Source organism: Tenebrio molitor, chromosome 8, assembly GCF_963966145.1.
Source record: "Tenebrio molitor chromosome 8, icTenMoli1.1, whole genome shotgun sequence".
NCBI classification, from domain to species: domain Eukaryota; kingdom Metazoa; phylum Arthropoda; class Insecta; order Coleoptera; family Tenebrionidae; genus Tenebrio; species Tenebrio molitor.
This window is the reverse complement of record NC_091053.1, coordinates 2,286,984-2,308,374: the sequence shown is the minus strand read 5'-3', so window position 1 is coordinate 2,308,374 and position 21,391 is coordinate 2,286,984. Positions and strand designations below refer to the sequence as shown.

The 21,391-nt window shown below is 36.9% G+C and overlaps 6 protein-coding genes and 3 long non-coding RNA genes across 12 annotated transcripts in view; 5 read left to right on the top strand and 4 right to left on the bottom strand.

Moving 5' to 3' along the window:
• LOC138136649 (GTPase-activating Rap/Ran-GAP domain-like protein 3) overlaps window positions 1-21,391 on the bottom strand; it is a 119,042-nt gene that overhangs the window by 51,635 nt on the left and 46,016 nt on the right. The gene's annotated exons all lie outside the window — the stretch shown is intronic.
• On the top strand, window positions 2,016-3,048 carry LOC138136661 (uncharacterized). Its single transcript, XR_011161380.1, has 2 exons — window positions 2,016-2,614; window positions 2,661-3,048. It is a non-coding gene; the product is annotated as an uncharacterized lncRNA (long non-coding RNA).
• Window positions 3,309-3,931, top strand: LOC138136657 (B1 protein-like). The gene is made up of 2 exons (XM_069055927.1): window positions 3,309-3,468; window positions 3,520-3,931. Exons 1-2 carry the CDS (start codon window positions 3,418-3,420, stop codon window positions 3,868-3,870), a joined length of 402 nt encoding a protein of 133 aa, XP_068912028.1. The 5' UTR covers window positions 3,309-3,417; the 3' UTR covers window positions 3,871-3,931.
• Window positions 5,308-5,927, top strand: LOC138137001 (B1 protein-like). Its single transcript, XM_069056304.1, has 2 exons — window positions 5,308-5,455; window positions 5,507-5,927. Exons 1-2 carry the CDS (start codon window positions 5,405-5,407, stop codon window positions 5,837-5,839), a joined length of 384 nt encoding a protein of 127 aa, XP_068912405.1. The 5' UTR covers window positions 5,308-5,404; the 3' UTR covers window positions 5,840-5,927.
• Window positions 9,026-10,320, top strand: LOC138136662 (uncharacterized). The gene is made up of 2 exons (XR_011161381.1): window positions 9,026-9,414; window positions 9,876-10,320. It is a non-coding gene; the product is annotated as an uncharacterized lncRNA (long non-coding RNA).
• On the top strand, window positions 12,992-13,604 carry LOC138136660 (B1 protein-like). Its single transcript, XM_069055930.1, has 2 exons — window positions 12,992-13,153; window positions 13,206-13,604. Exons 1-2 carry the CDS (start codon window positions 13,103-13,105, stop codon window positions 13,533-13,535), a joined length of 381 nt encoding a protein of 126 aa, XP_068912031.1. The 5' UTR covers window positions 12,992-13,102; the 3' UTR covers window positions 13,536-13,604.
• Window positions 15,800-16,412, bottom strand: LOC138136656 (B1 protein-like). Its single transcript, XM_069055926.1, has 2 exons — window positions 16,254-16,412; window positions 15,800-16,201 (listed from the first exon to the last, which is right to left on the bottom strand). The coding sequence occupies exons 1-2, from the start codon at window positions 16,398-16,400 to the stop codon at window positions 15,872-15,874; spliced, it is 477 nt and encodes a 158-aa protein (XP_068912027.1). The 5' UTR covers window positions 16,401-16,412; the 3' UTR covers window positions 15,800-15,871.
• On the bottom strand, window positions 17,701-19,044 carry LOC138136663 (uncharacterized). Its single transcript, XR_011161382.1, has 2 exons — window positions 18,177-19,044; window positions 17,701-18,124 (listed from the first exon to the last, which is right to left on the bottom strand). It is a non-coding gene; the product is annotated as an uncharacterized lncRNA (long non-coding RNA).
• On the bottom strand, window positions 19,297-19,897 carry LOC138136658 (B1 protein-like). Its single transcript, XM_069055928.1, has 2 exons — window positions 19,739-19,897; window positions 19,297-19,687 (listed from the first exon to the last, which is right to left on the bottom strand). Exons 1-2 carry the CDS (start codon window positions 19,787-19,789, stop codon window positions 19,355-19,357), a joined length of 384 nt encoding a protein of 127 aa, XP_068912029.1. The 5' UTR covers window positions 19,790-19,897; the 3' UTR covers window positions 19,297-19,354.

The window sequence follows — 21,391 nt, the reverse complement described above, 5'->3', positions numbered from 1 at the left end:
TAAAAAGAAGGACTTCTGTGTTGTTCCTCTAGCCAAAGGGGTCTTGGAAAAAGTAAAATTGTAAAGTAATTTATAATTCAGCTGTAAAATTTGATAATAAAGGAGATACATCTCTCTGAAATCACCATATTTAAGAGCAAGTTATACAAAATCTGTTGATCCGATCAAATTTTGTATTGAGATTTACCTTACCAGACTTCTATTCTTTAAGACCCTTAGGAGATTGGGCGCCATTTTTGAGACACCCTGTATACAGGGTGATTTTGAAAGTTGTGCAGATATTTTAATCACGAGCTACTGGCTTCATGTAGAACTCGAAAAAGATGTTTAAAAAATTCTATGTCAAAAAATAAAATGACATTTATTTTTTGAGCTACAATTTTTTTCAATTGCTTTTATTCTTCTACGTTGTCAAACAACCTCGTAGGTAAAATTTCGGCACATTTTAAAAATACACCCTGTATATCATATTTAATTTTTGTGGCTCATATCTATTGCGCAATTTGTGTACAATTATATTTGAACCTTGGTTAAACAATCTCCTGAGCTCTCGTTCGTTTTCATTAATTTGATAACTCACAGCTTATAAAAGCGTTCAGTATCTCCGTATTTAGTTAACAACAAGTCGAAAAATGAAGCTTCTCTTCTGTCTGGTGGTTGTTTCTTTGCTAGCAGCAGCCTGGGTAAGTATTCGTGTAAGTTAGATAAATCTTCTCAAATGTGTCACTATTAAGGGCGAGACACCTCGTGCTCAACTCAGAAAATACCACAGCGTTTGCCAGAGCGAATCTGGAGTATCGAATGATATCCTCGACGACGCCCGTAAATTCAAGAAAGTGAAACATCCTGACCTGCAGAAACACGCATTGTGCATTCTTACGAAAGCTGGACATATTGACAGCAAGGGTGACTTCCAGGTGGACGCGATGAAAACGCAATTCAAAGAAAATCATGATCCAGAAGATGTAGACAAGTTTGTTGATAAATGTGCTGTCAAGAAGCACCTTCCCATGGCTTCGGCGACCAAGTTTACAGAGTGCATGCTGGAATACTACTCGTCGTGATTTATTTTCTTCTATTGTGTTAATATTGTTGAGATTTTTATTAAACAATAAATTTATCGAAAGAAATGTAAGCGTACTAATGCGTCTACATCGTAGAAAATTAAAAAAAAAACAGCTAACCAAAAAATGTATTGCTTTCTAAATTTTTTACGCAACAGTACAGTATAGTTACTTACATTAGAGTCCGGTAGGTGTATTTTACAGCGCGACATCTAGGTTTTCAGGCACGAGGCAGAGCCGAGTGCCTCAATAGTTTGAGCTAATTTCTAAGCGACTGAAAAAGACTGAAGAAGAAAATATATTTGGAATCAATACTCGTTTATTTTTTGGACATTAAATTCATTAAATTGAAATATGATAGAGTAATCTCTTCGTTGAAACCAGTCCTGCTTGTTTACAAAATATTTGTTGGCGGAATTTTTGCAAATAAATGATCTATTGAACTCTTTCACATGATAATCGTCCTTTATAAAAGCGGTCAAAATCTCTCCATTTCTCACAGTTTCTTCAACCAGCAGAGAAATGAAGGTCCTTCTATGCCTTGTCGTCATTGGTTTGGTGGTCGCAGCTTATGTGAGTACCACCTCGACCCTTTAACACTTCTTGAATGTGCTTCATTCAGGCCGAGACACCTCTTGAAAAGGTGAGGAAACACAGCGACTCTTGCAGGAGCCAATCTGGAGTATCGGATGACGTTCTCGCTAGGGCCCGCAAGGGTGAGAATTTGGACGATCCCAAATTGAAAGAGAACTCGTTCTGCGCCCTTAAGAAGGGCGGATTTATTGATACCAGCGGTGACTTTCAAGTGAAGACCATGAAGACGAAATTCAAGCAAAATTATGATCATCCGGAGAAGGTCGATGACTTGGTTGCCAAATGTGCTGTTAAGAAGGATACTCCACAGGACTCTTCGAGCGGTTTCTTTAAGTGCTTGCGTGACAGTCACTCGTCGTAGATTAATTTCTTATGTTATATTAATCAAAGTGAAATTGTCACTACAATAAATTTTTACAAAGGGATTGAAACGTGGAATTCGTTTTGTAAAGTTTTCAGAAGGGGTTCGACGATTTAAAGATAATTTGTAATAAGAAAGACAATTAATTAATTCACTTTCTGCACCTGGCAGAGCTCTCTTTCGATCTCGCTGGATAGTGAGAGCGTAGATTGGATGACATCACCTCCGTTCGCGATACAGGTGCGGAACCCTTATCCATTACAATATTTTACTTATATTAAAAATATTTATTGCTTAATGTGATACGAAGCTATCTGAGGAGAACATTTAAAATGCATAATCTGCAGCGGATTTTATAAAGGAAAATTTTCATATTTGATATGTGAAATAATAAAAAACAAGTTGCAATTTTTGTGCAATTATATTTGAACCTAGGTTAAACAATCTCCTGAACTCTCGTTCTTTTTCATGAATATGATTGATAACTCATATCTTATAAAAGCGTTCAATATTTTTGTATTTAGTTAACAACAACAAATCGAAAATGAAGCTTCTCCTCTGCTTGGTGGTTGTTTCTTTGGCAGCCTTGGCCTGGGTAAGTGTTAAATTAGTTAAAATCTCTTAAACGTGTCGATATTTAGGCCGAGACACCTCGTGATATATTGAGAAAGTACCACAACATTTGCAAGAGTGAATCTGGAATATCCGAAGATCGCATCGACAAGATTCGTAAGACTAAGAAAGTGGACAATCCAGAAGTGCAACGCCAGGCATTGTGCATTCTTACGAAAGGTGGATATATTGACAGCAATGGTGACTTCCAGGTGAAGGCGATGAAAACGCAATTCAAAGAAAATTCTGAGGATCCAGAATATGTAGAAAAGTTTGTTGATAAATGTGCTGTCAAGAAGGACACTCCGTTGGCCTCATCGTCCAAGTTTATAGAGTGCTTGCTCGAATATTACTAATCGTAATTTAGTTTGTTGTTAATATTTTGAAGAGAATAAAATATATTTTCAAACACCAGAATCCTTAGATTTTTATTTAAGAAATAAAAACAGAAATAACAAAAAATAAATTACTTCTTTCCAAGGCGTTTAGATATCTGCATGCATTTCTATGATCTCATAGAAAGCACAAATATTTCAAACATAAATGAAATCCTTGACATCGAATTCAAATAAAAATATTTTTGATAAATTCGATATAAAATTATTATTTTGAGATGCACAAATTAGTGACGTTGCAAAATCTTTGTCGTTTTATTCTTTGTGAACAAATTATCTCTTGAACTTGTACACTTTCCACTTGAACCGCAACAACAACTGCTTATTAAAGCGATCAAAATCGCTTCACTTCTTAGTTTCTTTGACAAACCAAGGATCATCACGTCTGAAGATGAAGATTTCTCTTTATCTCGTTGTCGTTGCTTTCGTGGCTGCTGTTTACGTAAGTACGGTCAAAATTGACTCTTATACTTTCTATCGTGTTGCTCTTCAGGCTGAGACACCTCAACAGAAGCTGCGACAGTACAGCGACGCTTGTTTGAGCGTGTCAGGAGTGTCGCAGGAGTCTCTAAGAAAAGTTCGCAACCGTGAGCACGTGGATGACCCAAAATTGTGGGAACACGCGGTCTGTATCGTTCAGAAGGGCGAATTTATTGACAGCAACGGTGACTTCCTAGTGGACAACATCAAGACGAAATTCAAGCAAGACTATGACCATCCAGAGAAGGTCGATGACTTGGTTGCCAAATGTGCCGTCAAGAAGGACACTCTACAGAACACTTGTTTCGAGTTTGTTAAATGTATTCATCGCAACAGATCCAAAGTGGGTGATCTAGGGGAATAATAACGAATTATTTTGCTTCTTGCTTGTTACGAAATGTTCTGCAAATAAACAACCTGTTGAACTCTTGCATTTTTCTAAGCAAATCACGATAACGTCTTCTCACAGTTGCTTACAAAATGAGTATCCTTCGTTGTCTTGTCATCATTGGCTTGGTGGTTGCTGCATATTCAGGCCCAGTCTCCTCTTGTGAAGTTGAGGAAGTACAGCGACCCTTGCAAGAGCGAGTCTGGGGCAACAGAAGAAATCCTCCATAAGGCAGGGGACTATGAGCACCTGAACGATCCCAAACTGGGAAAGCACGCGTTTTGCATCCTGAGGAAGGCCGGATTTATTGATACTAATGGTGACTTCCAGGTGGAGACCATGAAAACGACACTGAAGGACAACTCTGATAATCCGGAAGAGATAGATCGGTTAATTGCCAAATGCGCCGTCAAGAAGAACAGTCCAGAGACTTCATCGACCAAATTGTATGAGTGCTTCGATGACAATCACTCGTCGTAGATGAATTTATTGCACGTATTGTATTACGATCGAGAATTATTATATAAAGAATTGAGATTTTTGTTATACCTACTACATCTTTCCAAAGAAAGACTTTAACAGTCTTAATTCCTTATTGGTCTGTGGATCTGGGTTCTGCTGGTTGCGCGCCTAGTTTAAGATCAACTTGACCTCCAAAGGAAAGGATACATCTTCCATTCCTCCCCGAAGGGGGGCGGGCTGCTGAGGCTTTCCAGAGCCTTTTCAGCCACATTGATGGGTACGGTGTGGATGGGTGCGGAAGGAAGGTGGTAGGTACTGCAGAGGTTGGTACTGACCCAGCATTCGCCTTATCTGTGATATGAGACATACCACGATGTGATGGTGTGGGGAAACCTCTGAAAAAAAACCCACACCTGACCGGGGTTAGAACCCGGGACCTCCTGAATGTAAAGTGGCGCGCTAGGCGCTTGGCCACACCACTCGGTGACCTCCAAAGCGATGCTATATTAACTGTATGTTGTCTGCGGACGGAGGTCTAAACGAGTGGCTATGTTCGTAATTTAGTTTGTTCTATTGTGTTAATATTTTACAGAGAATTGAGATTTTTATTGAGATATTAATATGTAATAATAAAGAGAACCAATTAATTAATTTACTTTCTGTGTCTGAGACCCACCTCCGAGAACTTCCTTTCGATCTCGCTCGAATAGTGAGTCATACGTGATGATATCAGCTCCGTTCGCGATACAGGCGCGGAATCCTTATCCAGTACAATATTTTACTTATATTAAAAATATTTATTGCTTGATGTGATACGAAACTATCCCGACAGAATAATTTAAAATACATAACCTTCATATTTGATATGTAAATAATAATAAACAATTTTTTGTTGCTCGTATTGCTATTGTGCAAATCTTGTGCATTTATATTTTAACGTAGGTTAAACAATCTCCTGAACTCTCGTTAATTTTCATTGATATGATAATTCACGGCTTATAAAAGCGTTCAAAATCTTTGTATTTAGTTAACAACAATAAATCGAAAAATGAAGCTTCTGCTCTCTCTGGTGGTTGTTTCTTTGGTAGCCGCGGCTTGGGTAAGTATTCGTGCAAGTCAGATAAACACTCTCAAATGTGTCGAAATTCAGGCCGAGACACCTCGTGCTAAACTGAACAAGTACCACACCATTTGCAAGAATGAATCTGGAGTGTCGGAAGATCTCCTCAACAGCGCCCGCAAGTTTAAGAAGGTGGAAGATCCTAAACTGCAAAAGCATGCTTTGTGCTTGCTTGTACAGGATGGATATATCGACAGCAGCGGTGACTTCCAGGTGGAGACCATGAAAACGAAATTCAAAGAAGGCTCTGATAATCCAGAAGATGTAGACAAGTTTGTTGATAAATGTGCTGTCAAGAAGGACACTCCGTTGGCTTCATCGTCCAAGTTTATCGAGTGTTTGCTCGAATATTATCCATCGTAACTTACTTTGTTTGTGTTAATATTTTACAGAGAATTGAGATTTTTATTGAGATATTAACAAGTAATAATAAAGAGAACCAATTAATTAATTTGCTTTCTGTGTCTGGGACGCACCTCCGAGAGCTTTCTTTCGATCTCGCTCGAATAGTGAGTCATACGTGATGATATCACCTCCGTTCGCGATACAGGTGCGAAAACCTTATCCACTACAATATTTTACTTATATTAAAAATATTTATGGCTTGATGTGATACGAAACTATCCGGACAGAATAATTTAAAATACATAACCTTCATATTTGATATGTAAATAATAATAAACAGTTTTTTGTTGCTTATATTGCTATTGTGCAAATCTTGTGCATTTATATTTTAACGTAGGTTAAAAACAATCTCCTGAACTCTCGTTAATTTTCATTGATACGATAATTCACGCCTTATAAAAGCGTTCCAAATCTTTGCATTTAGTTAACCAAAATGAAGCTTCTGCTCTGTTTGGTGATTGTTGCTTTGGTAGCCGCGACCTGGGTAAGTACTCGCGTTAATTAGAAAAACTTTCTCAAATGTTTTGTTATTAAGGCTGACACGCCTCGTGATAAAATGAGAAAGTACCACATCGTTTGCAAGAGCGAATCCGGAATATCCGAAGATCTCCTCGACAAGGCTCGTAACACTAAGAAATTGGACCATCCAGAAGTGAAACGCCAGGCATTGTGCATTCTTACGAAGGGTGGATATATTGACAGCAAGGGTGACTTCCAGGTGGAACTCATGAAAACGCAATTCAAGGAAAATTCGGGTGATCCAGAAAATGTAGAAAAGTTTGTTGATAAATGTGCTGTTAAAAAGGATACTCCGTTGTCTTCCTCTTCGAAGTTTATGGAGTGCTTGCTCGAGTACTTTTAATCGTAATTTAGTTTATTGTATTTTATAGAGAATTGAGATTTTTACTGAACAATAAATATTTCCAAACACCAGAATCCTTGGATTTTTATTTAAGAAATAAATTTAAACAAAGATGACTAAAAAAGAAATTACTTATTTCCAAGACGTTTAGATATCTGTAGGTATTTCTGTTATCTTCTAGAATTTTTGTAAAATATTTGTTATTTGTCCCATTTAATTTTGTTGAATCGTAATCTTAAAAAAAAAATTAATTGGCTTTGAAGAGACTGAAGAAAAATGAAGAAGAAGATATAGTTGGAAGTATCGCGCGTTCAAATGAAATCCTGGGCTGGGAAGGCGTTGGAAACCGTCAGTTGTTGTGCTTTTTTAAAGCGTAAATTAATTGGAGCATGTTGACAGCTAACCTAAAATTTAGAGCCTAAAAATCTTTCTTTTTTCTTTCTTTGCAATATTTTACATTAAAAATTGAATAACTTAACGATTCCTATTCTCGAAGTAAATATCTAAGGGAACCCTTTGCTGAAAACAAACATGTTCAAACAAATGTCATTCGTGACAAACGGCGGGAAATTCAAACTTTACACTGTTCTAAACGGTTTACTTCTTCCAACGCCTACTTAGCTCAGGATTTCATTTGAACGCGCGATATTATTGGTATATTTTGTTGATAAACTTATTCAGTTACGACTAATATCTCTTATGACTGACATTATTGAAATGATATAGAGTAATCTCATAATTGAGACCATTCCTGCTTGTTACGAAATATTTATCGTCTCAAGTTCTACAAATAACTAATCTGTTGAACTCTTGCGTTCTTCCACCTCAACTGTTCTTTATAAAAGCGATTGGAATTCTGCATTTCTCACAGTTTCTTCAACTAACAGAGACACATCAGATCAGAAAATGAAGGTTCCTCTCTGCCTTGTCGTCATCGGTTTGATGGTTGCGGCGTACCTGTTTTACATTTTTTTAAATGTTTTGCAATCAGGCCGAGTCACCTCTTGTGAAGGTGAGGAAGTACAGCGAGTCTTGCAAGAGCAAGGTTTCATCTGATAAGAGGAAACTCTCATTAAGGCAAGGAACCATGAGTACCCGGACGATCCCAAACTGGGAAAGCAGAGACATTGAAGGAAAACTCTAATAATCCGGAAGAGATAGATCGGTTAATTGCCAAATGTCAAGAAGGGCAGTCCAGAAGCTTCATCTGCCAAGTTGTTTGAGTGCTTTCATAAAAATCGCTTGTAGTAGTTGAATTTATTGTAAATATAATGTTACGATCAAGAATTATACAAAAAATTGAGAATAAACAATAACAACTAATTATTTATTAAATTGACGCTCCGTGTCTGGCACACACCTCTGCAAGTTCTCTCTCGATCTCGCTAGAATAGTGAGTCATTTGTATTCGAGACTGGATGACATCACCTCCGTTCGCGAAACAGGCGCCAATCTCTCGTCCGCTACACTATTTTATTTATTGCTTGATATGATGCGAAGCTATCCTGGAATTATCTTTTGGAGCATATCATAATTAATGTGTAAGATGACGAGCCTGACCAGGTAAAAATGCAACCCAAAATACATTTTACAAAGCATTCGTTGTGTTTTGGTATTTAAAATTTGACAGTTTTACTCGTTTTTAAAAACAATTTTTGAAAATATTAGAAAAGATCACTGGGTCATACTGTTTCCAGCCTTCGATCCCGTCGTTAACAACAATTGTTGCGTTTCGTGGACGTTGCGAAATCTGTGTTGTCTTAATCTCCGCGAATAAATTATCTCTTGAACTTGTATGAACCGCGATACTAACTATTTATTACAGCGATCAAAACCGCTTCACTTTTTAGTTTCTTTGACTGACCGAGAGTCATCGCGTCGAAGATGAAGGTCCTTCTCTGTTTTGTTGTTGTTGCTTTGGTGGCTGCGGTTCATGTAGGTACTGTGTAAATTGACCCTTTCACACTTTCTATCGTGTTGCTCTCCAGGGTGCGAACGTATCTAAAATATCGGAGGAGTCCTTAGATGAGACATGGACGCTTTCCGAAATTAAACAATACACCTTCAGGTTACTGAAGAAGGCCGGACTCATTGACGCCAATGGTGAATTCCAAGTGGAGACCATCAAGACAACATTCAAGGAAAACTTAAAGGATCCAGAGAAGGTTGATGATTTAGTTGCCAAATGTGCCGTCAAGAAGGACACTCCACAGAACTCGGCTTTCGAGTTCTTCCAGTGTATGCAACAAAACACTCTTGTTAAGAGTAAGACACATTAATATATTTGGAAGCTTTACTCGTTTAAATTAAGGATTTTTTAAAGAAATTATGTAAAATACAGTATTTCAGCAATACCTTACACATGTTTTTTCCCTCTGGTTTGTACATTATATGTTATTTTCCAAATAAATTTACAAATGAAAACAATTTAATTTTATTCATTAAAATAAGAAATGAACTGCTTATTTAGAAATGACTACAAAGAATATACCAAGACTAGTGACTTTACCAAGACTATTTTTGGTGCGCCATCTAGCGTTTACAAACATTATTACGTCCAAAGCGCACTCTGCTATATCGATCTGCGTTCCGCTGGTTGTGCGCTTAGTTCAAAATCAACATGGCCTCCAAAGCTAAACTGTATTAAAATATTATCCACACTTAGGAGAACGTAAGTTTTAATACAAATTCCTGTTTGTCTTTCAACGTTCCAAGTGATCAAGCAGGGCTGTTTGAGTTGGTAATACTGAATTTTATTTTTAAATGGTACAACTGGAGTAACTTCCGGTTGTTGACAGCGTGACACTGACAGCCGCATCATTGACAAGTGACATTTCAAATTAAACATGCTGGTGAATGTGCTCAAAAGCGTAAAAAGAAGAGCTAATTTATATTTAAAGCAAAATGGAGGGCACTTCTAGCATTTCCTTTAGTTGGTTTTTAGATAATTGGTCTGCATTTTAATTTTCTTTTACCGTTCATTTTTACTCTCATCTGTCAGTAATCTGTCAAATAAATCAACAGTGCAGGTTGCAGTGTTGCAAATAGCCGAATATAAAATGTTCTTAATTGCATTACCAACACAAACAGACCTTTTTGATTACCTTGTACATTATCTAATTTATATTTTAGCAAAATTACCACACTTTATTGGTTGTTCAGTGGAGCATACCATTGACGAATCCATACAATGTTTCAAAAGAATTAGCTTCAAAGAATGCGATTTCCGCCCCAGCGTGCATTTGACGATTGTATTATCAAATAAAAAAATGGAATACGAGGACAAGCATGATAGTAACAGCAATATACATCGATCAGAGCTGCCGAAGGAATAAAACAATTGCTTGACGATTTAACATTAAGGAGTTCTTGAAATGTAAATAGCCCGAAAAAATATAGAAGATTTACCGTAGTCGTGAAATATTTCCCCAAGGACTATGAGAGCTAGTCTCGAAACTTTATACAATACAACATATTACTTTTTAGCATTTTCTTCTAAAATTGTAATTAATCATTATTGAAAAAATGATTATTAATTATAACATTATGCAAGCGAATAAATGACAGTAGCTTATAATTTCGTTTTTTTCTTACAAGTGGGTAATAAGTAATTTGTTACCTAATTTTATAATTATTCTAAACCAACAGATTGGAACAATTAAAATAAAAAAATAATAATAGTGATGACCGACCACTGCTGGATGTTGTCACTGCGGACGGAGGTTTAAACGCGTGCCTACGTCAGCTGTCGGTGTCACGTGCATACAGGTAAATTTTTACTGGTGTATAACTGGTTGCCTGTGTAGTGGTGCAATACTATGTACGTCTGCAATATTAAGTATGTCGTACCTAGTGGTGCAATATTAGGTACGTCCGCAAGATTATGAATGTCGTGTGCAGTTTGGCACCTATATAAGTAGTAACCCCTATTGTAAGACACTTAGACGTAAAACTCATGTCATCAACACCAAGTCGATAAGTGTCAGTGTTAAAGTCGGGCTGGGACCTCCGGTCCAACTCCCGCAGATATGTAGTGTATCACATTAATAAACGTAAGTGAAAAAGAACCGTCCATGATCCATTATTGCATATCCCTAAGAAGAGCCTCGACCAAGAAGAAAAGAACCATCTATTACACCTGCAATGTCACCAATGCATTGACAATTTTCTTTTTAGAGTTTCACATAGGACAAATATAATGTGCGGTAAATAAAAAAAAATAACCGCTACAGGTGACAAAAAGCGGTGCCAACTTTCAGTCGGTAGTTTTTTTTTTTCGAAGTCGAAAGTTGCCGAATTGGCAAAGCCAAAAAGTGAGGCTTTAGTCGAATGCGTGTTTTCCATTTTCAAAATTTTTACAATATTTAAAAGGAGAATTTATTCATGATGAAACAGGGTGCGCCTAATTTCAAAGAGGGCTATATTGCGATTTATTTAAAAATTCCGCTGATATTTTTATGTGAAAAGGGCTTTAACTAGTTGATGCTTTATCACATTGTACAACACATTGAAGTACTAGAGGTAGAAAAATAGCGAATAAATAATAACAACAATATCATTCGATAACGTATTTTTGTTACAACATTTCCATTATTTGTTGTTTTTTCGCAATTCTAAAAATAATATTCTGAGCAAAGATTATTTGTATTTTGCAATTCTCTTTTCTCTTTTTTTTTTGTCGTTTCATAAATCTTGGCACCAAATTTTGTATTCTTTCTTTATTTTCCCCTTTTTCTTCCAGTTTTGATTTTTTCCTCAATTTTCCGACATTCTGGTGTTTTGCTTCCAAGTCATTTGCTTAATCATTAATCAGTAAGATACCAATTATACATCGACGATTCCACCACGAAGAATTATCTCTACCGGTTAATTTTGCTTCTAGTGATGACCGCAGATCAATAAAGCTCAAAGCTGTCTCTTTAAGGTGCAGTAAATGACAACAAACTGCGAGATCTCCCAAAAATGAGAGATATTTCTTTGTGTTTTGAAGACCACATTTTTTGCATCAAAGCAGAAGTGAAGCTGGTGATAAAATCTTATTTATGTTGATTGTTGTTTAGTATTTAATACATGGAAAAATTATGGAAGCAATGGCTTACATTTCTTATCACTTTCCAGTAACAGTTGATATCACTTATATTAAAATGTTCAAATTAAATTTGTTTTTTAAAGACGCATGGAAATACTTACTGTTCAAGTTAAAGTGATGTTCAATTAATCCACCTAAAAGAATTATTAATCAATGGCGCTAAACGACGAATCTACATAAAGGGCCTTCAAATAAATTTATATTTAGAGCAACCTATGGAAATTCAATTGTTTGCAACATTTTTCCAGCGTAGAAAATGACACAAGAAACGTTTGACATTTTAACGAAATAAAATTAGGTTAGAAAATATTTTTAATTTTTGTAGTGCATTCTCCCTATTCCCCCTCCACGGAATATGACAATATGAAATTGGGAAAAAGCTTACTATGTAACCTGTGTAACTCCGGAGAATAATTAATTACCTACAAAAATTACTTTACACTAAATATATATTTATTTGAAGGCTCGATACAAATCATGCGAAGTTGGAACAGTTCGCGGCGCGCATCCTATCGTAAAGTTAGGACGGTTAAACATAAATTATTTCTTTCGAAAATGGTTATTTTGATGTTTTCAGAGGAATATAATTTGTAAATAAAACAATATTGACAGTTTTTTATGTTAACCGTTTTGTAAAAAAAATCTCCAACAAACGAGGATTCATTTTGTTTCTTTTGAAAACAATTAACTCCTCCAGTTCGCATTTTGAGCAATTTAAGTTCTTAGCGCTGCAACAGTATTATGTTTAAATAATATATGTAATAAATTCAAATAAATTTTGTCCACCAGATAATTTGTCAAATTTAATTTTTTTCAAGCAGATTTGTATAAATTTAAATGTTTTCAAAGAAATTTAATACAATTTTGTTTGTTTTGATCGCTGTTAATTAATACACAAAAATATGTTTGGAAGTTTTACTGGTTTAGATTGTTGACAAACTTTTCCTGCAGGAGCTGATATGTTTTATCAGTGACATTATTAAATTTAATTAGTTTGTTAAGGTCACATGGAAACATATTAATTGTAGATATTATACAACAGCCCTGACCAACAAAATCTTAACAAACTTCAATCTCATCGTTTACAACAAATCTTGCTTGTCGTCTGACATTGCGAAATTTTCTGTTGTCTCATATTCTGGGAATAAATGATCTCATGAACTTTTGCAGTTTTACACGTAAATCGCGATAATTACCGCTTATAAAAACAGCCAAAATCGCTCCACATCTCATAGTTTCTTCAACTAACCGAGAAACATCAGATCCGAAGATGAAGCTCCTCCTCTGTCTTGTCCTCGTTGCCTTGGTCGCCGCGACCTACGTAAGTACACTGCAAACGATTCTTTCGCATTTTCTATTGTGATGCTGTCCAGGCCGAAACACCTCGTGAGAAGTTGAAGCAGCACAGCGACGCCTGCAAGGCTGAGTCTGGAGTATCCGAAGAGTCCCTCAACAAGGTTCGCAACCGTGAAGAAGTGGACGACCCCAAACTGAAAGAGCACGCTTTCTGCATCCTGAAGAGAGCCGGATTCATCGACGCCAGTGGTGAATTCCAACTGGACCACATTAAGACGAAATTCAAGGAAAACTCTGAGCATCCGGACAAGGTCGATGCCTTGGTTGCCAAATGTGCGGTCAAGAAGGACACTCCTCAGCACTCCTCAGCCGACTTCTTTAAGTGCGTTCACGATAACAGGTCGTAATGTGATCGCTCGAAGACAATAATGTAAACCTTGACAAATTTTTTTGAACAATAAATTTAAAGAAAATCACTTAGTATTAATTTTTTGATCCTTGAGAGAATCTAAGAAATCATAGGAAAGTAGCAAAATCGATGAAACATATTTTTGAGCTTAACCAGATGAGGCTCCGTCTCATTATACAATACACCGCAGGACATTTGAGGTGAACTACTGGAGTAAAAAAATTGCGAATTGCTAGAAAATAATATTTCTATATCATCTGATCATGTAATTTTGTTACACAATCTCCATTCCACAGAAAGACTGCTAATTTGTAAATTTTTTCTGGGCTTTTTATTCTTGTTTTATAAATCCATTTCTGCCCATTCAAACTTTATTTCTCCCTTATTTTCACTTGAACATCCGATACTTATGCCACATTTCTTGTCCGATCTGAACCCTATCGAAATCTTCGGGAGTATGACTTTCAAAAAAAATTCTTTAATTTTTTTTATTTGCACTTAACTATGCCTGCATTCGAAAACAATGCAGGACGCTTCGAATGCTACATAATATGTACTTGGGGCAACAGTTCAAGAGTTCAACAGTTCAACCATCTCTATCAGTTTATTTGCGCTGAGCGCTAAACATTACAAATTTATCAAATGTTTATTTCATAATTATTATATAACTCTTCAACATTTCTTTCATCCTTTTCTCTTCCGATACCAACAAGCCACCATCTCGTACGCCGTCACCTGTGGCGTCTCCTTCTTTACGACACATTTATCGACAAGCTCCTTCGCTTCGTTCTTGCTGCGACTCACGGGCTTCACTTTACTCCTGATGGTGTCAATCTGCAAATCTCCATGTTCGTTCATGAAACTGATCTTCTTTAAAACACAAAACACGTATTCTCTCAGTTTTGGGTCATCCACAGTTTCGCGACTTCGCAGCTTCGCGATCGATCCTTGTGACACTCCTGTTGCAATTTTGCATTCTGCGCTCTGGATTTTTATCTGTCTCTTGTCCTCATCTGTCGTGGCCTGGAGCGATTACGTAAAGAAATCAGACAACAGCAACCATGAAACTAATTACCTGACCGGCAGCGGCTGCCAGAAGCACAATTAACAAACTGAGATTCTTCATTGTGGAATTGCCGTCGTTGCTGCTCTTGCTGTTCGGTGGCAATTGTTTGTCTACTGCATTGGAAATTATCTTCGCCGTGTTTGGGCACCGATGCAAGAATCAATATTAACTAAGTCAATTTTGTAGTCTTGTGGATTAGATAAATGAAAGGCGACGTTTGTTCAGGTGGTTCAACTTTAATTAATTTCTTGAGGGGATGTTTTGGGAACGAAACGGTAGAATATGTGAAAGAATAAGTTAAGGAAAAAACAGAAACGGGAACGACGATAGAAGAAGAAGAGAGAAATAAAGTTTGAATGCGAAGAAAAAGATTTATAAAACAAGCATAAGAAGCCCAAGAGAAAATTACAAAATAGCAAAATCTTTCTGTGGATAGGAATTTTGTAACAAAATTACATCATCGGATGATACATTTTGTTTGAAATTTTATTTTCTAGCAATTTTTCTACTGCAGTAGTTCACTTCATAGGTCCTGTGCTATGTTGTATAATGAAATCTAGCTTCATCTAGCTAAAGTGAAATAGTATATTTCAAACCAAGGTAAGAAAGTGGTTTCTTGCAGACCGCAGGCAAAGATTATAAACCGAGTCGTAGACGAGGTTTGTAAGTGCCTAAGGTCTGCAAGGACACTTTCTTAACAAGGTTTGAATACAATTTTTTTCCCTACCGGCACAACTTTGTTGAAAAAAGTCAAAAAAGATGGTTATATTCGTGATTAAAACGAAAATTTTGAGAATTGAATAGTAGGCTGTGTTATTTGTTTAATTAACTTGTCATCGCATTTGAAGAATTAAGGTTTGTTCGAAAATTTGATATAAACAGGGTAAAGTAATCTACCTACCTAGCTTATCTGTTTATTTTCCAGATTATATGATTGACCTACCAACTTACTTCATTGAATTGGCTTTCATTTATCAATAACTTATTTCACTTTTAACACTTTTGACATTTGTATTTTGGTACAGTTTTACCATAAACATTTCATGATTAACTTTCTTACCTTAGCGAGGAAGTTGAATTTTCTCACCTCAAATGAGGTATCCACAGCCTACATTTCTAACCGGTAGGGAGAAAAATATTTTTTGCCCCTTTTGCTACTTTTGTATTATTGCTTAAATCAAAATATTAATACTGCGTGATTTTCTTTAATTTTATTGTTCAAAAACTGATTCAAGGCTTACATCGCTGTAAGTCTTAGAGCGACCACATTACAACCTGTTTTCGCGAGTGCACTTAAGGAAGTCTTTTGAAGACTCCTGAGAAGTGGCCTTCTTGACTGCACGTTTGGCAACCAAGGCATCGATCTTCTCTGGATGCTCAGCGACTTCCTTCAATTTCGTCTTGATGTGCTCCACTTGGAATTCACCACTAGCGTCGATGAATCCGGACTTCTTCAGGATGCAGAAAGCGTGCTCTTTCAGTTTGGGATCGTCCACTTCTTCACCGTTGCAAACCTTGGTGAGGGTTTCTTCCGAGATTCCAGTCTCGGCCTTGCAGGCGTCGCTGTACTCCCCCACCTTGTCACGACCTGTGTCGGCCTGGACAGCATCACAATAGAAAATAGGAAAGAATCGTTTACAGAGTACTTACATAGGTCGCGGCGACCAAAGCAACGAGGACAAGACAGAGGAGGAGCTTCATCTTCGGATTTGATGTTTCTCGGTTAGTTGAAAAAACTATGAGATGTGGAGCGATTTTGACATATTTTACATATAAGCAGTAATTATCGCGGTTCATACGGGAAATGCAAAAGTTCAAGAGATTATTCATTTCCAGAAGCTAAGAGAACAAAAGTTTCGCAACGACAAAACAAGATTTTTTTTGTAAACGATGAGATTGAAGTTTGTTGAGATGTTTTCGGCCAGGGTTGTTATAATAATATCTGCAATAAATATGTGTCCATGGGAATCTAACAAATTTAAATCAAAAATGTCACCGATAAAACTTATCAACTGCTGCAGCAAAAATTTGTCAACCATATAAACCAGTAAAGCTGCCTAATATATTTTTGTGTATTAATTAACACTGGTCAAAACAGATAAGATTGTATTAAATTTTTTTGGAAACAAATAATTTTGTCCAATTCGGGTTTCAGAAAATTTATTTTGACAAATAAGCTGCTTGAAAATGTCTTCGTGATAATATCTTTAAATTTGTCATGTTACACAATACTGTTACGTAATCTCTATACACAATGGAATTATCACCATTGGGGGTGAAAGATAGAAAAATAATACAGTCTATAACCTTCAAGATATCTCGAAGACTGGGACACAGCAAATAATTGGTAAATATTGTTACAACAAATACTAAACAAATTGTGTGATGTCAATTTATTTGTGATAAAATTTGCTCTTTGGCCTATTCTCATAAAAACATGTCATTGTTTTGAACGCAGTCTCTTGAGGGGTCTCTTGCTTTACAGTGCACTTCCTGATGTAACTTTCCAATGTGTCTTCATCACTGATTACTTGTCGGAATTTGTTTCTAATATTGTCGACCAGAAAATCACCCGATTCGTCGACCATATCAGTCGACTGCATCATGCACAAGGTGTACTTCTTCACAGTGGGGTCGTCCATGAACACGTCATTGGAGAACTTTTTCACCAGATATTCTGAAATACCAGATTGGGTTCGACAGTCAGATCCAAGACACTGCAATTTTTTTTCCTACGATCTGAAGACAAACCTTTCAACGTACCTGGACCACAGCTGCTGCTAATACAGAAACGCACAAGAACTTCATCGTTGTGTTGCTGCTTTGGAGCAACTAACAATAAAGATGTTTTTAGTGGTGCTAGAGGTCAAACGGTCAATCAGGATTAATCGCTTATCGAAGAATTAATGTTGTGGCGTGATGAAGGTTTGAAGTGGCCACCGTTCTTGTCCGACATAAGACCTATAGAAATTTTTGGGAGTATGACTTTCAAAAATATATAATTTTTTTTTTAATTTGCTAATAAGTATGCAATCACAATGGAGAACACTTCGAATACATAATGTGTACTTGGGGCAACAGTTCAAGAGTTCAACAGTTCAACCATCTCTATCAGTTTATTTGCCTTGAGCGCTAAACATTACAAGATTATCAAATGTTTCTTTATTAATTATGTCCCTTCAACAATTTCTTCATCCTTTTCTCTTCCGATACCAACAAGCCACCATCTCGTACGCCGTCACCTCCCTCTTTACGACACATTTATCGACAAGCTCCTTCGCTTCGTCCTCGCTGCGACTCACTTGCTTCACTTTACTCCTGATGGTGTCAATCTGCAAATCTCCATGTTCGTTCATGAAACTGATCTTCTTTAAAACACAAAACACGTATTCTCTCAGTTTTGGGTCATCCACAGTTTCGCGACTTCGCAGCTTCGCGATCGATCCTTGTGAGACTCCTGTTGCAATTTTGCATTCTGCGCTTTGGATTTTTATCTGTCTCTTGTCCTCATCTGTCGTGGCCTGGAGCGATTACGTAAAGAAATCAGACAACAGCAACCATGAAACTAATTACCTGACCGGCAGCGGCTGCCAGAAGCACAATTAACAAACAGAGATTCTTCATTGTGGAATTGCCGTCGTTTCTTCATTGTGGAATTGCCGTCGTTGCTGCTCTTGCTGTTCGGTGGCAATTGTTTGTCTACTGCATTGGAAATTATCTTCGCCGTGTTTGGGCACCGATGCAAGAATCAATATTAACTAAGTTAATTTTGTAGTCTTGTGGATTAGATAGATGAAAGGCGACGTTTATTCAGGTGGTTCAACTTTAATTAATTTCTTGGGGGGATGTCTTGGGAACGAAACGGTAGAATATGTGAAAGAATAAGTTAAGGAAAAAACAGAAACGGGAACGACGATAGAAGAATAAAAGAGAAATAAGGTTTGAATGCGAAGAAGAATAAAACTAAAAAGCACAAGAGAAAATTGCAAGGAGCAAAATCTTCCTGTAGAATGGAATCCTTGTAAGAAAATTACATCACCAGATGATATAGAAGTATTCTTTTCTAGCAATTTTCTTACACCAGTAGTTCACTTCAAATGTCTTGTGGTATGTGGTACAGGGTGTTATTGAAAGTTGTACAGATATTTTAACCACGAGTTACTGGCTTCATGTAGAACTCGGAAAATATATCTAAAAATTTTTATGTCAAAAAATATAACATGAATTTTTTGAGCTACAATTTTTTTTTATTCTTCTACGTTGTCAAACAACCTCCTACGTTAAATTTCGGCACATTTTAAAAATATACCCTGTATATCATATTTTATAAAACGTACACCAATGTGGTTTCCCTGTTTTAAAGCATATTTCCTACAGGTTACTTCGTATTGGCCTACATTTTATAAAACAAGATATACAGGATGTATTTTTTAAATGTGCCGAAATTTTACCTACGAAGTTGAAGAAGACTAAAAGCAATTAAAAAAAATTGTAGCTCATAAATAAATGTCATTTTATTTTTTGACATAGAATTTTTTAGATATTTTTGCCGAGTTCTACATGAAGCCAGTAGCTCGTGGTGAAAATATCTGTACAACTTTCAATAACACCCTGTACAATGGGATGGAGCCTCATCTGGTTAAGGTAAAAATATTTTTTAGATTCACTCAAGGATCAGAAACATAATACTGAGTGATTTTGTTTAAATTTATTGGTCAAAAAGTGCATCGAGATTTACATCGATGTAAGTCTTAGAGCGACCTCTTTTTGTGAACGCACTGAAGGAATTGGAATGAGGATTCCTCAGGAGTGTCCTTCTTCACTGCACATTTTGTAACCAACGCATCGATCGTCTCTGGATGCTCAGAGATTTCCTTGAATTTCTTCGTGATGGTCTCCACTTGGAATTCGCCACTAGCGTCGATGAATCCGGATTTCTTCAGGATGCAGAAAGCGTGAACTTTCAGTTTGGGGTCGTCCACTTCTTCATCGTTGCGAATCTTGGTGAGGGACTCTTCCGAAACTCCAGACTCGGTCTTGCAGATGTCGCTGTACTCCTGCACCTTCTCACGACGAATGTCGGCCTGGACAGCATCACAATGGAAAATGCGAAAGAATCGTTACAGTGTACTTACGTAGGTCGCGGCGACCAAAGCAACGAAAACAAGACAGAGGAGGAGCTTCATGTTTCTCGGTTAGTTGAAGAAAGTATGAGATGTGGAACGATTTTGAACGCTTTTATAAGCGGTAGTTATCGTGATTCACGTGGTAAAATGAAGTAGTTCAAGAGATTATTTTTTTGCCATAAATTCAAACAACAAAAGTGTTACAGTACTAGACGTCCAAACAAAAATTGTTGTAAACAAAATGATGAGATTGAAGTTTGTTAAGATTTTGTCGTCCAGAGTTGTTATGTAATATTAAATATCTACAATAAATGTTTTCGCATTTGACCTTAACAAACAAATTTAATTTAATAATGTCACTGATAAGAGGTATGAGGTGCTGCAGCAAAAATTTGTCATCAATATAAAACAACAATGACATTCTCGATAAGTGCTTTTTTTCGGACGAGGCGTGGTTCCATCTTTGAAGATATGTAAATGAACAAAACATGAGAATATGGTCCGCAGAAAGTCCCCATGAATTACATTACATCCATAAAAAAAAATGCTGTTTGGCTAGTGGTTTCGACAAGGCGAATCATGGGACCAATATTTTTTAACTAAATCGTAACCGCTGGAAAATATCGCAATGATTTATCAGAACCCGTTGTCAATGAGTTAAATGACGATGAACTCATCGAAGGGTATTTTCAGCAAGATAATGCTACAGCACATTCCGCTCGTCAAACAATTGCTTATTTGAAAGAATTCTTTGACACCCGAGTGTTGGACTTTCCTGCAAGATCTCCAGAACTTACAATAAAGAACTACTTTATCTATCCACCTCAAAAACACAGTTTTAGAAGCACTGTCGAAGAATTTTGAGAAGCTATTAGAGATATTTGTGCTAACATAACCCCCCAACAATTATTAAAATTGGACCACCTTAACAAACGTCGCTTTTCAGTTATCTTATCTACAAGACTACAAAATTGATTTAGTTAATATTGATTCTTGCATCGGTGCCCAAACACGCCGAAGATAATTTCCAATGCAGTAGAAGAGCAATTGCCACCGAACAGCAAGAGCAGCAACGACGGCAATTCCACAATGAAGAATCTCTGTTTGTTAATTGTGCTTCTGGCAGCGACTGCCGGTCAGGTAATTAGTTTCATGGTTGCTGTTGTCTGATTTCTTTACGTAATCGCTCCAGGCCACGACAGATGAGGACAAGAGACAGATGAAAATCCAGAGCGCAGAATGCAAAATTGCAACAGGAGTCTCACAAGGATCGATCGCGAAGCTGCGAAGTCACGAAGCTGTGAATGACCCAAAACTGAGAGAATACGTGTTTTGTGTTTTAAAGAAGATCAGTTTCATGAACGAACATGGAGATTTGCAGATTGACACCATCAGGAGTAAAGTGAAGCAAGTGAGTCGCAGCGAGGACGAAGCGAAGGAGCTTGTCGATAAATGTGTCGTAACGAGGGAGACGCCACAGGTGACGGCGTACGAGATGGTGGCTTGCTGGTATCGGAAGAGAAAAGGATGAAGTCAATGTTGAAGGGATATAATTAATAAAGAAACATTTGATAATCTTGTAATGTTTAGCGCTCAAGGCAAATATACTGATAGAGATGGTTGAACTGTTGAACTCTTGAACTATTGCCCCCCAAGTACGTA

Coding starts and splice junctions, on each gene's coding strand:
- LOC138136658 (XM_069055928.1), bottom strand. CDS start 19,789: ATGAAGCTCCTCCTCTGTCTTGTTTTCGTTGCTTTGGTCGCCGCGACC. Junction 19,688..19,738: donor CTTTGGTCGCCGCGACCTAC/GTAAGTACACTG, acceptor GATGCTGTCCAG/GCCGACATTCGTCGTGAGAA.
- LOC138136660 (XM_069055930.1), top strand. CDS start 13,103: ATGAAGCTCCTCCTCTGTCTTGTCCTCGTTGCCTTGGTCGCCGCGACC. Junction 13,154..13,205: donor CCTTGGTCGCCGCGACCTAC/GTAAGTACACTG, acceptor GATGCTGTCCAG/GCCGAAACACCTCGTGAGAA.
- LOC138136656 (XM_069055926.1), bottom strand. CDS start 16,400: ATGAACCGCGATAATTACTGCTTATATGTAAAATATGTCAAAATCGCT. Junction 16,202..16,253: donor CTTTGGTCGCCGCGACCTAT/GTAAGTACTCTG, acceptor GATGCTGTCCAG/GCCGACACAGGTCGTGACAA.
- LOC138137001 (XM_069056304.1), top strand. CDS start 5,405: ATGAAGCTTCTGCTCTCTCTGGTGGTTGTTTCTTTGGTAGCCGCGGCT. Junction 5,456..5,506: donor CTTTGGTAGCCGCGGCTTGG/GTAAGTATTCGT, acceptor GTCGAAATTCAG/GCCGAGACACCTCGTGCTAA.
- LOC138136657 (XM_069055927.1), top strand. CDS start 3,418: ATGAAGATTTCTCTTTATCTCGTTGTCGTTGCTTTCGTGGCTGCTGTT. Junction 3,469..3,519: donor CTTTCGTGGCTGCTGTTTAC/GTAAGTACGGTC, acceptor GTTGCTCTTCAG/GCTGAGACACCTCAACAGAA.